Below are 14,234 nucleotides of genomic sequence, written 5' to 3' on the forward strand. Positions count from 1 at the left end.
CCCCCCCAGCCCCCCCGCCAGTCCCAGGAGACCCCCAGCCCCAGGAAACGCCTCTCTCCCCCCAGTACAAGGACAGCCCGGCCCCAGGACCCCCCAGCAGCTCCCCCCCTCCATCCCTGCCGCCCCCTCCCCAGGACTGCGATCCCCCCCGTGCTGGGACCCCCAGGGCCTCCCCCCCAGCCCCGGGCCCCCCGCATCCCACCTGCACGCGGCTGCACCTGCGCTGCTGCCGGTGTCGCTGTCCCGGTGTCGCTGTTCCCAGTGCCGGTATCACGGCTCCAGTATCGCTGTCCCGGTATCGGCGTCCCGCTGCCGTTGCCGGTGTCGCTGTCCCCGATTGCCGTGCCGGTGTCCCGGTGCCGCTGTTCCGGTGTCCCGGTCTCCGTGTCCCCGCTCCCGGTGCCGGTCCCGCCCCGCCCGCGGCGGCCCCACGCGGACACGTGCGCGGCCGCACGTGCCTCGGGCCGGGCCCCGCCCCGCCCCGCTCCCATTGGCCGCTGCGCGCCGGTAGACCCCGCCCCTTCACTCCCGTTGGCTCGTTGCCGCCGCCCGGCGCTGATTGGCCGGAGGGCGGGGTTCTGGCCACGCCCTCCTGTGCGGCGATTCGGGGCACGCGGCGCCGGGCACCGCCCCCGCGCGCTCAGCCAATGGGCGGCGATCCCGGCGGCGCGGCTCGGCCAATGGGCGTGGTGGCCCCGCCTCCCGCCGTTACATAACCGGGGCGGGGCGGCGCGTGGGCCCCCACGTGGGGGCGGGGGCCAGTCCTACAGACCCCTCACCCCGCGAACCCCAGTCCTACAGACCCCCACCCCACAATCCAGCGCTCGCAGCCCCCTCCCCTCAGCCCGACACCCCGGGCATGGCCCCTCCAGCCCTCCCCGTGCCCCCGGGGGGGCCCGTCCCCCCTGGGTGGGTATTTAGGGCCGGGCCGGTGGCACCCGGCCCCCCTTGCCCCCCGCCATGCTGAGTGTGCTGCTGCTCCTGGGGGGCCTGGCCCCCGCCCTGCCCGCTGGTGAGTCCCCCCGGGGTGCCCCCGGCAGATCCCGCTCTGGGCTGCACCCCCAGCCCCCCTCAGGTGCCCCCATGTGGGGCCGGGGGGCTCAGCCGAGCCCCCCACCCCAACGCCTCCGCTCTCCCCAGCAGGTCCCCACTGGACGTACGAGGGTGAGTGGGGCCCCACGCAGGGACCCCCCATTTATCCCCACCCCCCAAACCTCCCCTCGCACCCCTGAGCTGAGGGGGTCTCCCCAGAAGGCGGGGAGGTGGGTGGGTGACAGCCCCCCCTAACCTGGGCCCCCCAAATGGGAAGGAGATGGGCAGAGCACAGCCCCCCCTGGGTCCCCCCAAACGTGTCCCCAGACGTCTGGGTCCCCCAAAATGGGGGGAGGTCGGGGGTGGGTGGGTGCAGCCCCCCATTTCCCCTCCCGCCTTGCCCCCCTCGCTCCAATGGTCCCTTTGTGCTCCTTTACATAAGGCTCCTGCTGCCAAATCCAATTAGGATCCGGCCTTGGCCAAATCCCGCTAAGCCCCATCCCGCCGGGCCCAGGGGACCCATGGGTGCCCCCCCGGGCCCCGCGGGCTCGGCTTTGTCCCCGCTCTCCCGCCTGGAAAAAATGTCCCCAGCAGATTAACGAGCCCCTCGGGAATGTCACCCGCGTCCCGCTTTGGGGGGGCACCGAGGCCGTTTTGGGTCACGGGGGTGAAGGTGGGGGGGTCCCACGGGGGTGAAGCTGGGGGGGTCCCACGGGGGTCTGGTGCCCCCCAGGCCCCCACGGGCAGCAGCACTGGCACGAGGGACACCCGGAGTGCGGGGGCCGGGCGCAGTCGCCCATCGACATCGCGACAGCGCGGGCACAGCCGGACCCGTCCCTGCCGCCGCTGCGGCCCGAGGGCTACGAGCACCCCGAGAGCCCCGAGCTGACCCTCGCCAACAACGGCCACACCGGTGAGCGCCGGGGGGAGAAGCGGGCGGCCCCCGGTGCCCCGGCCCCGCTGAGCCCGTGTTCCACAGCCGTGCTGGCGCTGCCGCCGTCGCTGCGGCTCCGGGGGCTGCCCCGAGCCTTCGCCGCCGTTCAGCTCCACTTCCACTGGGGCCGGCCCGGGCACGCCGCTGGAGCCGAGCACCTGCTGGACGGGCACCGTGCCCCCGCCGAGGTACCGGGGGCCGCGGGGGACAGCTCCAAAAATGGGTCTGGGGGCGGGAAATGGGGATGGAATAGGTTTGGGGTCAGGAAATGGCATGGGAATTGTGTGGGAAATGGTTGTGGGGAGAGGTGTCGGTGTGGGAAACAGCATGGGAAGTGTGGGAAAGGGGATGGCAGCGCGGGGATTTGCTGCAGGGAGTGGAAAAGGGGTCCCGGTGAGGGAAGTGGGTTCGGGGATGTGAAATGAGTGCAGGGAGGGGATGGGGTGCAGAAGAAAAGGGTGGGAAAGGGGAGCGGGAGCCGGGGCAGAGGTTGGGGTGGCAGGGTGGGGGGCTCAGGGCCAGCCCCTCACTGACGCCCCTCACTCCCCAGGTGGGAGATGAACCCCACCCCGCCTATGACAACATCCTGAGGCATCTCGGCAACATCCGCTACGCAGGTGAGCAGAGGGAGGGGGAAAGCCCAAATCCCCCTCCCAGCACGCCCCAAATTGCTCCCCCCACAGGGCAGACCGTGGCCATCCCCTCCTTCAGCATCCGGGACCTGCTGCCCGCGCAGCTGGAGCGCTACTACCGCTACAACGGCTCCCTGACCACCCCGCCCTGCTTCCAGAGCGTCCTCTGGACCCTCTTCCCGCAGCCCGTCCGCATCAGCCGCGCCCAGGTGGGACCCGCTCGGGGGGGAGCCCCCCGGCTGTGAGAACGCCCCCTCAGTGCTGCCCCTTCCCCTTCCAGCTGGAGCAGCTCCAGGGAAGCCTTTACTCCACGGAGGAGGGCGAGCAGGAGCAGCCCCAGCTGCTGGTGGACAATTTCCGAGCCCCGCAGGAGCTGAACCAGCGCCCGGTGCTCTCGTCCTTCCCCAGGGGTGAGCGGAGGGCTGGGAAGGGTCCCCCCCGGGGCTCCTGGAGCACAAGGTGCTGGCCCTGACCCCGGCCTTTCCCTTGCAGAGCCAGAGGGATACTCCACAGGTAGGGCCAGGCCGGGAGGCTGGGCTGGGGGGTCACACCAGGACCCCCCTGACCCCCCCGGGCGCCACACAGGTGAGGTCATTGCCATCGTCTTCGGCGCTGTCGCCGGCTGCCTCGGCCTCTTCCTCGCCGTCCACTTTGGGGCCAAGAGGATGCGGTGAGACCCCTGCCCACAGCCCTCAGAGGGACCCCCGCAGCTGGGGGCCCCCGAGCTCCGTGCAGAGACCCCCCCTCACGCCGGTTTCTGCCCCGGCAGTGCCAGGAGGGCGCAGGCACAGGACGTGGTGTTCAAGGCTTCCTCCCGCCGCTAGCCCATGGACGCTGGACACTCCCGCTGACCCGGGCTGGGCTGGGCTGACCCGGGCTGACCCGGGCTGGGCTGGGAGGGGCCGGCCCGCGCCGACCCACAGCCCCCCACCCACAGCCCCACTGCAAATAAAGCCCTTTTCCCCCTCCTGGTGGTTCTTTGTGGGGTGGGAACAGGGGTCTTTGAGGGGCTTTGGGGCTGGATCCCATCACTCCCAAGAAACCAGGAGCAGAGCACAATGGGGGCAGCGACCCCTCTCCCTCCTCCCCTTTTTCCCAGCAGTCACAGTGTCTCGTGCTTTTACAAAAGGGTTTTACTTTTAATCAAAAAAATAACTTACCCCCCGCTGCACCTCCCATCCCCTGGGAGCTGAACAGGGGTGAGAAGGGCAGAGCATCCCCGTGCCCCCCACCCCTAGAGCCTCACCAGGGGTAGGGACCCCCCCCAGGGTGACAAACACGAGGAAATGGGGGGTCCTGCCCTGACTTCCCTCAGGGCATCCCTGGCCTTCCCCAGAGCCTCCAACTGAGGGAAAGGTGTTCAGAGGGTCTGGGAGCAAAGGGAAGAGCGTGGTGGTCAGACCCCAAAACCCCCTGGGAGCACCAGTCAGAGCCCAAAGGCCCCCAGGAACTGGGCAGACACGGATTCCCCTGGAGCAGGAGGGGTGAAGGCAATGGCAGGAGTGTCTGGCTGTGGGGCCACGGCTCCCTCACCCCTCGGGAGGCACCTGCAGCTCCGAGTAGAGCACGGCCTGGCCCTCAGGCTCCTGCTTACCTGGGGAAAAGGGGCGTTTATGAAGGTGGGGGTTGTGGAAGCCTTCGGGAATGCAGCCCCCATTCAACAGGACTCATCCAGCCCCATCCCAGCAGCTCTGACCCTCCCCAGCCCCCAAAAGTGGCACCCCACCCCCCTTACAGGAGAGGCACTTGAGGACGTTGTGGAAGGAGCCACCAGCGGTGCTGAAGGCCCAGAGGCCAGTGCAGAGCGTGAGGATGAAGATGGGGCCCAGGCTGGCCTCGTAGCACGGGTTCAGGAAGGTCTGGGGACACAGAGAGGCAGGTGACACCTTCTGACCCCTCCAGGGCAGCAAACAGAGTGCCCAGCCCAGTAGAAACCCAGCTCAAACCCCTGCTGCACCCAAATCCTTCACTGACCTCTCCAGCCCAGGCACAGAGAGTGCCCAGCCCAGTGGAAACCCAGCTCAAACCCCTGCTGAGCTGTCTGCACCCAAATCCTTCACTGACCTCTCCAGCCCAGGCACCCCAAAGGGCTGGGGGTGTAACTCACCCATGGCCCTAGGCAGGGAGTGAGGGGGAGTGGGTGGGGGTCCCTGTGCCCCCCAGGACTCACCAGCCCTGAGGTGAGCAGGTGGCTGCCCACCACCAGCCCCAGGCCCCCGGCGCGGCGCCGCTCACAGGCGTCGAAGAAGATGATGCCCCAAAAAGTGTGGAGCAATACCAGGGCCATGGTGAGGAAGGCTGTGGGGAGAGACACGGACCCTCAGAGCCTTCCTCCTCCTCCTCCTCCTCCTCCATGCCACGGCCCTGGCCTCACCAGAGGTGATGAAGAAGTACGGGGAGTCCCCGTGGATCCCGACAGTGCCCGGCCCCGCAGAGTCCGCCAGGATGTTGGTGATGGAGAAGACGCCACTGCTGATGCCGAAGGAGAGCCCGGACACTGTGGGGGAGCCGGGGTCAGGGGGTCTCCGCAGCCCCGGCGGCTCAGGGAAGGGCAGGAGAGCTGGATGCAGCGCCCCGGGCTCTGCTCACCGTAAGCCATCTGCCGCCAGGAGATCGGCGACCGCCCGTCCTCGCTGAGCATCGCCAGCCCTTCATCCGCCCTCCTGCCCCGCCAGAGAGAGAGCGTGAGCCCACGGCAGGGAGAGGGGAAGGGAGAGCCGCGGTGAGAGCACAGACTCGCTCCTTGCCGGGGTTTAACAAGGAACAGACCTCGTGGGGTTCCTCTGGACACAGACCCCCAACATCTGCTTGGTTTCCCCAAGCCCTGGGACAGCCCGGCCGCCGCGGGACTCCCCGGGCGGGCTCTTACTTGAGCATCTTGAAGCAGCCGAACCTGCAGAGCTCCTGCAGCAGCACGGCGGCCGCGGCTCCGAGCGGCAGCAGCGCCGCGTCCTCCCGCCCGCCGAGCTGCGCGGACGCGGACCAGAGCAGCGAGGCGGCGAGCAGCGACAGCAGCCAGAAAAACGCCCTGAGGGCAAACGGGACACCGGGGTGGCAGCGGCAGGCACGGCAGCTCGGAACCGCCGCGCCGGGACCCTCAGCGCTGCTCTCTCCGCGCTCCCGAGCCGCCCCCGAGCCTCAGGGCTCCTCGCGCCTCCCTCAGCGCCCCCGCGTCCCCCGGAGCCGCCGCAGGCCGCTCCGAGCACCCGCCAAGGGCCTCCCAGACTCCGCCCGGGCCTCCCCGCTCACCCCGCCAGCAGCACGATGACGAGCAGCGGCTCCGCCGCCACCGTGAGCGGCACGAGCGCGGCCGCGGGCCCGAGCGCGATCGCGGCGCAGCCCAGCAGCACGGCGGCGCCCATGGCGGCCGCCAACAGCGCCCCCTGCCGGCCCGGAGGACCTGCCATGGGGGGGTAGGACCAGTGCCGGGACGGGGGGGACACGTGGGGACACCTGACACGGCCGGAGCCCGGGGTCACCTGCGTGCGGGGTCACATGTGTGCGGGGTCACATGTGTGCGGGGTCAGCTGTGTGCGGGGTGAGCTGTGTGCGGGGTCAGCTGCGTGCGGGGTGAGCTGTGTGCGGGGTCACCTGTGTGCGGGGTCACCTGCGTGCAGGGTCACCTGTGTGCGGGGTCAGCTGCGTGCGGGGTGAGCTGTGTGCGGGGTCACCTGTGTGCGGGGTCACCTGTGCCCAGCGTCACCTGCGTGCGGGGTCACCTGTGTTCAGTATCTTCTCTCTTCTCTTCTCTTCTCTTCTCTTCTCTTCTCTTCTCTTCTCTTCTCTTCTCTTCTCTTCTCTTCTCTTCTCTTCTCTTCTCTTCTCTTCTCTTCTCTTCTCTTCTCTTCTCTTCTCTTCTCTTCTCTTCTCTTCTCTTCTCTTCTCTTCTCTTCTCTTCTCTTCTCTTCTCTTCTCTTCTCTTCTCTTCTCTTCTCTTCTCTTCTCTTCTCTTCTCTTCTCTTCTCTTCTCTTCTCTTCTCTTCTCTTCTCTTCTCTTCTCTTCTCTTCTCTTCTCTTCTCTTCTCTTCTCTTCTCTTCTCTTCTCTTCTCTTCTCTTCTCTTCTCTTCTCTTCTCTTCTCTTCTCTTCTCTTCTCTTCTCTTCTCTTCTCTTCTCTTCTCTTCTCTTCTCTTCTCTTCTCTTCTCTTCTCTTCTCTTCTCTTCTCTTCTCTTCTCTTCTCTTCTCTTCTCTTCTCTTCTCTTCTCTTCTCTTCTCTTCTCTTCTCTTCTCTTCTCTTCTCTTCTCTTCTCTTCTCTTCTCTTCTCTTCTCTTCTCTTCTCTTCTCTTCTCTTCTCTTCTCTTCTCTTCTCTTCTCTTCTCTTCTCTTCTCTTCTCTTCTCTTCTCTTCTCTTCTCTTCTCTTCTCTTCTCTTCTCTTCTCTTCTCTTCTCTTCTCTTCTCTTCTCTTCTCTTCTCTTCTCTTCTCTTCTCTTCTCTTCTCTTCTCTTCTCTTCTCTTCTCTTCTCTTCTCTTCTCTTCTCTTCTCTTCTCTTCTCTTCTCTTCTCTTCTCTTCTCCTCTCCTCTCCTCTCCTCTCCTCATTACCCTTTAATTTTTTCCCTATTCCAAGCCCCTCACCTCTCCCATTCTGATTCTGTCCCCCACCCCCACGCTGCTGCTGTTTAGAGAGGAGCTGGGAAGAGCAGGAAAACTTTATTTAGACTAAAAAATTCCATCAGCCAGCAAGAAGAGCCTGGATGGCTCCAAAGCCCTCCCTCCAGATTCCACCTCCTCTGGACTCACGGTGCCACAGGGAGCGCTGGGCACTGAAAATGAAGATTTTTTTAATCCATCTTCTTATCTCCTGCAAGGAAAACTCCAAACAATGTCCCCTCCAGCCTCTTCCGCAGGAATCCTGCGAATGCCATCTCCTGGGCACGAGGCATTGTTCAGGGAAGCATCGGAGCTGGATTAATTTCCCTCCTTGTTTCGTTTCCGCCTATTAAAGCTGGGAAATGACACAGCACATCCGAGCTCTGCTGGCTTCAGCTGCACCTTCCTCCTCGGACTGAGCCCCCCGGGGCAGCGCCAGGCTCTGGGTGCCCAGAGCATCCCTGGGATGCAGCCCCCTCAGCACAGCAAGAACCAGCAGCCTCCTCCTTCTTCCTTCTTTTTTTTTTCTCCTTTTCCTTCCTTTTTCCCTCTGGTTTGGTTCACATGTTGAGTTTTCCCTCGGGAAAGGTGTCCATCCCTTGCTGCTGTGTTGTTGTGGCAGATTTTACTGCTGGGTTTTGGCAAAAAAAAAACCCCAAACTTTTAATAATTAAAAAATAAAGACACAAGTAGAAATATAAAGCAAAATAGGGATTTGGGGGATAGGAAGCAAGGTTTTGGGATGAGAGATGGAAAAGCCCTTGGTCTGTCTCCTTCCTGTGGCTTCAATGGGTTTGCTCCGTGATGCCAGATGTGAAGAATCAGTGAGAAAAAAAGGCAAAAAGAAAAAAAAAAAAACCAGAAGGAAAATAGAACAGTTTCCTTTTCCACCCAGAAACACAATTGGAGATCTGCACCTGGGCTGCAGGATGCTGCTGGGAAGTTCCAGCTGCTCACGGCCAGGGAACAGCAGCTGTTTCCCCCTTTGGCACCTTATGGCACATTTCAGCCCTTTCCCTTAGTGGATTCTCCAAGTTTTCCCAAATTTTGCAAGTCTTGGGCCATCACACCCAGCTCTGGAGTCATTCCCAGCCCTGAGCCAGCAAATCCCACTCAATTCTGCTCCCACGCCAAGGGTTTGTCCGTTCAACCCTGATAAGCCATCACCATCCTCAGGGGCCTTCCTCGCCCCTTCCCTCCCCATTCCTTTAATCCCAGGATATTTTAACCCTTTCCTGCTCCCCCGGTGCCTCCTGGCTGAGCTGCTGGCCCCAGCCCTGCTGGGATTCTTCACAACAAGTTTATCCCTTTCCCTAGTGGATTCTCCAAGTTTTCCCAATTTTTGCAAGTCTTGGGCCATCACACCCAGCTCTGGAGTCATTCCCAGCCCTGAGCCAGCAAATCCCACTCAATTCTGCTCCCACGCCAAGGGTTTGTCCGTTCAACCCTGATAAGCCATCACCATCCTCAGGGGCCTTCCTCGCCCCTTCCCTCCCCATTCCTTTAATCCCAGGATATTTTAACCCTTTCCTGCTCCCCCGGTGCCTCCTGGCTGAGCTGCTGGCCCCAGCCCTGCTGGGATTCTTCACAAGTTCAGATTTCTGCTTGGGTTGGGATTTTTGAGTTTGGATGTTATTCTTGTGGAGGAGGGAGAGGAGGGTCTTGTGGAGAGGAGGATTTGAAGAGATTCACTTCCTGCTCAGCATTCCTGGACACTTAACCCTTTGCCAAACATCTCCCTACAGATGGGGGAAGCTTCTTCTGCAAAGCACGGGGAACCCCAGGGAGGCTGGGAACCAGCTCTGGAATGTGCTGCAAAAATTCCTCAGTTGGGTCCACTCTTGATTTAAAAAAAAAAAAAAAAAAAAATATATATATATATATATATTTGGGGAATTTTGGTTTAACGTTGATTAGAATGCTTAAAATCCACAGAAATCTTTGGTTTAAAATCAGCAATAGGTGAGATGAGCTTTGAGGCCACTCCCAACCCCTTCCATGATTCCACAGCCCTGCACCCCAAAAGAGAGCTCCTCCTGTGCTAGGCAAGACTCATCTTGCTCTTTCCTGGCTTTCTTCATCTTTCTGAGTCACAAAAATATTGATTTTATAGCTCTCTTTCACTTCCCCTTTTCCTTCCTCCTCTGGTCTGCACCCATTTCCACCTGGATCCTTGCAGGAGCTCTGCTATTGCCTTCCACCCAGGGTGTTTTTACCCACTATAAAATAAAATAAATAAAATAAAATAAAATAAAATAAAATAAAATAAAATAAAATAAAATAAATCTACGACCTTTCATGTTTCTTCCTCCTGACGGAGAAACTGAGGCACGGGAAGGGGAAATGAAGCCAAGACAAAAAAATCCCCCAAGATTTTACGGGAAGTCGGGACTGGCTCTGACTCCCAGTCAGCATCTCTGCCCTCTCTCCCTGGAGAATTCGCTATTTATAGCTCTGCTCTGCTCCCTTAGAACATAATCAAAACCATCCTCTCTCCATATGAGAACTCATCCAGCGGCACTGATCCTCCCAGGGGGGAAAACTTCCCAAGATTTGGAATTTTGGAATCAGCCGTCCCAAACGGGAAACTTCCACGCTGAGCCCGGCGCTGCTCCGGTACCGGGCACGGCCGGGCTCCCTCCCACGCTACCGAGGAGCTTTTCTCGGCTCAACCCCCCGAGTCATTTCCTCCTTCGGCGGGGAAGGCTCCGCAAGGTCCCACGGAGCAGAAGCGGAGCCGCTCCGGCAGCCGACACCCAAAGGAGGACGATGAATTTCTGCATCGCGGTGCTCCTGCTGCTTCAGTCCTTGCCGGGTAAATCAATTCCCTGGGTTTTTGGGTTTTTTCCCAAGGTTTTTTAAGGGTAATTTGATTTTAGCTCGCTGCTTTGATTATTCTCACGCTCCTGGGGATGCCGCGGGGCAGTTGAGGCGGGTGGGTAAATCAATTCCCTGGGTTTTTTGGGGTTTTTTTCCCAAGGTTTTTTAAGGGTAATTTGATTTTAGCTCGCTGCTTTGATTATTCTCACGCTCCTGGGGATGCCGCGGGGCAGTTGAGGCGGGGATTTGGAGGCTGAAAGATCTTGGGGGGATTTTCTTGGAGAAAGGGGAAAAAGCAGCGGGAATACACGATGTAAATCACTGCAAGTTTCCTAAAGCCTCTGCTTGGAGAACAGTGGGATCGTGAACGTTTCCCGCATTGTGTTCAAACCCCTTGCAAACTCCAGCTGGGAGCTATTAGGAGACACGGAGAAAAAACCCAGCAGGATTTCCTGAGAGTTATGCGGGCAGTTTGAGATGGGGAAGAGCAGAATCAGGGTATTGAGGGAGGAAAACCCCAGTCTGGAGCTGCTCAGGGATGAGCACGACATTCCCTTCTCTGGGAAGGTGGGGTCGGAGCAGCACCGGCTGAGGGGAACTGGAAACCGCAGCTCTGCCAGGCCAAGAGCTTCTCTCTTCCCCTTTCTCTTCAGCGAAGGAACAGATTCAAACACGGAACATCAGGCGAGGGGATTCCCAGCTGGAAGCTCTTTTCAGGACGGTTGCCCTGTTATTCTTGGTGTGAACGACCGGCTCGGAGGGACTTTCTGGGAAAGCTCCGTGCAGGGGATAAGGTGCCCCAGAGCTCAGTGCTGCTGGAGCACTGCCAAAGGATGAGCGTGGGAAGGAGGGGGAAAGGTCCCAATTTCAGCCCAAATTTCCCCAAAAGCTCAGGGTGGGAGTGGGACAGGTCAGTGTGAGGCTGGGCTGTGCTCCTCCTGCAGCGCCCCGGCTCCAGCCTGGAATCTTCAGCCTCAGGCACTGTTTTCAGAGAATTCCCTAATGAGGATTTTGGGATCTCCCCGAGGTTTTGGCAGTGCTGAGAAAGTCAGGGATAGGAGAGGAAGAAGTGGGAGGGCTTGGAGAGGGACCTGCAGCTACAGCTGGCCCTGGGCATGACTGACAGCATCATTCCAGATATTAATGGTGTCACTTATAATGACAACATTATAATTATCGAATTTGTGACTATAAATGAGAACCAAACTATAAAAATATCTCATTATTCCATATCTGCCACTCTCATGAGTATCTTAATGTATGGATCTGTGACTATTAGAACATGAATATTCCCAATTAATTTGCTTTTAAAAAATCCTCCCAAACCCAAGAAAACACACAGGAATATGTTTGTAATGGGGAATGTTTGGAATAGGGAATGAGCCACTCCCTCCAACTGTGACAATGTCACATGGGTCAGAATTTATTTATAGTGGCTCAGCGCTAAGAACACATGAGGGTCCCTTGTGAGCCCTTGGCAGCCAGAGGCACTGCAGCAGCTGGATCCTGGAGGAGAGGCTCGTCCCAGGGGAGATCCAGCCCAGCTCTGGGTCTGGGGGCACAGCAGAGGCTCCATCCCCACCACTGCCCCTCTCACTTCCAGCACAGCCACACCCAAAAACGAAGGAAAACCCCAGCTGTGCTCGGACCTCCCACACCTTTATTTGGGGTCTAATTCTGGTCAGGTTGTAAATCAGTCCCACAGGAAAGGGGTTTTGCCCAAAGCACCAACAAATCAGTGAAGCTTCCCAGGACCCCACGGCTCAACCCGAGCTCCTCGTGCTGATCCAAACGTGATTCCTTTGCTTTCAGGGGAGGCGGAGCTGGAAGATGACACCGAGGAGACCGCACCGGGTTTATACGAATACATGGCTCATTTAAGTGAGAAATCCTTTTTTTTTTTAGAGCATTTTTATCATTTGTGGTCAGGTTGTAAATGCATCAGTCCCACAGGAAAGGGGTTTTGCCCAAAGCACCAACAAATCAGTGAAGCTTCCCAGGACCCCACGGCTCAACCCGAGCTCCTCGTGCTGATCCAAACGTGATTCCTTTGCTTTCAGGGGAGGCGGAGCTGGAAGATGACACCGAGGAGACCGCACCGGGTTTATACGAATACATGGCTCATTTAAGTGAGAAATCCTTTTTTTTTTTAGAGCATTTTTATCATTTTCCACAAGCCAAAGGAGGGAGTTGGGATAACTGGGGCTGGGAAGGGATTTATTTAAGTTGTCCAGGTTAATTTGAGTTACACAGAGGAGAAAAGCTGGCGGTCATAACCCAGGACATGGGGGAGGGACTCACCTCACCCCATGCTGGACAGGAGCCCCCAGTCCCCACAGTGCCACCTCACCTGGAGCTGTTTCCATTCCAGGTAATTACTATTATTCCACAGAAGATTATTACTACGACAACACCACGGCAACCCCTGCCACGTACGTGTACGAGTTTGATTCATACGAGGTGAGTTGGTATTCCCCTAAAAAAACAGGTTTTCCTCGCCCAAATCTCTGCCACAAGGAAGAACAAATGGGTTAAACCTGCAGATTTTTAGACCACAGAACAAATCGAGTGAGTTTGAGTGTCCATGAACAGCAGTCATGGAATGGTTTGAGTTGGGATTTATTTCTCCAGTTTGCACAGAAACAACGGGCAATTCCTTGTTCTCCCAATTAAATACCATCAAAGCCATCCCAAGGAGGGATCTTTCTGCACAGGAGTTAATCCTGTGCTGTGACATAGCAGGTTATTTCTTTTTCCCTACACCCAGACAAACACCACTGGAGAGCTGGACTGGGAGAAGTGGTTTCCAGAAGAGAATGCCACCACCGAGGTTTCAGGATTACCAGATACAAATACTCCAGGGGTTTCTAGGGATGCTGAGGACAGTCAGGTGGGTGCCTGTTAGCTCAGCACCTCTGCCACAGGCTGTTAGCCCATGGGACTTTCTGACTGATTTCTTTTCCTTGATTCACCAGGATTTTCAGAACTCACTAGGATCATCCCTGCAGGGCCACCTCACCCTCATCATCCTCCTCAGCTTCCTGGGTCTTCTGCTATGACCCCCAGACTCCTCCTCCAAAGGTACTCTGGGATTTCAACACTCAAAGTGTGTCCTTCAACCCAGGGAAATCCAATTCTTTCTGAAGCAGCAACTTTCCAAAACAAAGGAAAGATAACAAGCCCTTCCAGGCAGATAACAGCCCATCCAGCTGTGAGGCCAGGGAACTCACCAGCAGCTCTGACCCCACTGGAGAGGCTTTCCAGGGCGTTTCCCCAACGACCTTGGCATTCAGTGGGACCTTCAGGGGTTTGAGCAACCAAACACCCTGTTCCATAAAACCCTGGAATGGTTTGGGTTGGGATGAACCTCAGAAACCAGCTGGTTCCACCCTCCTGCCCAGGTTCCTCCAACACTCCCTCCCACCTGGCCAACCTTTTCCCACTGGAGCTCTGCAACATCTCAGGAACACCCAAGGCCCGTCCTGCCACGCTCTGCTCACCTTTTCCCCTCGTCCCAGACATTGTGGCTGGGATGGCGACCAGGACATTGTCAGGTGTTGATGATGACACCCTCTCCACGAGGCGTTGTGCTCCAGAACTGCTGAGGCTTTGTGTCTGAAGGTTTTGCTGGAGGGCCGGTGCAGGAGCACGGAGAGCTCAGCAAGCTTCAGGCCTTTCCTGTTTCCTCAGATTGTGTTGTAAATAAGAACCTCTGCCAATAAAATCCCCAACACCTGGTGCATGGTCTCTCATGGTAAATAATCCAGAACTGGAATACACAAACAATGAGTGCAGTGCTTGTCCTGTCAGAAGGATCTTCTCGAGCCTCTAAACCCAGCCAGGAGCTTCCAACTTTGTTTCTTCCAGAACTGCTCTTCACACTGTTTATTTTCCAGAAACATCCACAATAGCTGGGAGAAGATGGACCAGAAAACCTCCCACCCCCCCATGGAGAGCAAACTGTTGCAGAAATGGGTGGTTTTGGTCAGGAAATCAGAGTTAAATTCCTTTCTGGGGGAAACATTGTTATCTCACACTCGGTGCCTACGTTGCTTTTCCTTGGGAGACTTAGCAGGCAGGAGAGATGGAAAACTGGCCCAGGTGTACCCAGGACAAAAGAGGCTGAGTCAAGCCAAGGGCTGTTGAGTCAAGCCAGCAGGAGACTCACGGTGGTCACAGCCCCAGAGCCCTCGGAGACCCCGGGGGAACCTCCCGAGCCACCAGA

At 58.4% G+C, this 14,234-nt stretch overlaps 3 protein-coding genes across 4 annotated transcripts in view; 1 reads left to right on the top strand and 2 right to left on the bottom strand.

Moving 5' to 3' along the window:
- Window positions 1-729, bottom strand: part of CIART (circadian associated repressor of transcription) — a 2,333-nt gene extending 1,604 nt beyond the window's left edge. Inside the window, exon 1 of the mRNA XM_041404066.1 lies at window positions 203-729. Coding sequence (XP_041260000.1) covers window positions 203-491 — 289 coding nt within the window. The 5' untranslated portion in view covers window positions 492-729. The remainder of the gene's footprint in view (window positions 1-202) is intronic.
- A 173-nt stretch (window positions 730-902) lies between these two features.
- CA14 (carbonic anhydrase 14) lies at window positions 903-3,589 on the top strand. Its single transcript, XM_041404064.1, has 10 exons — window positions 903-1,012; window positions 1,144-1,164; window positions 1,766-1,945; window positions 2,012-2,189; window positions 2,456-2,583; window positions 2,650-2,807; window positions 2,879-3,008; window positions 3,091-3,111; window positions 3,184-3,268; window positions 3,368-3,589. Exons 1-10 carry the CDS (start codon window positions 961-963, stop codon window positions 3,420-3,422), a joined length of 1,008 nt encoding a protein of 335 aa, XP_041259998.1. The 5' UTR covers window positions 903-960; the 3' UTR covers window positions 3,423-3,589.
- A 124-nt stretch (window positions 3,590-3,713) lies between these two features.
- On the bottom strand, window positions 3,714-5,982 carry APH1A (aph-1 homolog A, gamma-secretase subunit). 2 transcript variants are annotated; one of them, XM_041404061.1, is made up of 7 exons: window positions 5,848-5,975; window positions 5,468-5,626; window positions 5,188-5,261; window positions 4,973-5,095; window positions 4,769-4,896; window positions 4,334-4,457; window positions 3,714-4,192 (listed from the first exon to the last, which is right to left on the bottom strand). In XM_041404061.1, exons 1-7 carry the CDS (start codon window positions 5,958-5,960, stop codon window positions 4,128-4,130), a joined length of 786 nt encoding a protein of 261 aa, XP_041259995.1. In that variant the 5' UTR covers window positions 5,961-5,975; the 3' UTR covers window positions 3,714-4,127. The 2 variants fall into 2 exon arrangements, with proteins under 2 accessions (XP_041259995.1, XP_041259996.1); XM_041404062.1 differs by lacking the exon at window positions 5,468-5,626 and having other exon boundaries at window positions 5,848-5,982.
- Between the last annotated feature and the right edge of the window lie 8,252 nt (window positions 5,983-14,234).

This window comes from Onychostruthus taczanowskii, unplaced genomic scaffold (assembly GCF_017590055.1).
Source record: "Onychostruthus taczanowskii isolate IOZ18803 unplaced genomic scaffold, ASM1759005v1 scaffold207, whole genome shotgun sequence".
NCBI lineage: Eukaryota > Metazoa > Chordata > Aves > Passeriformes > Passeridae > Onychostruthus > Onychostruthus taczanowskii.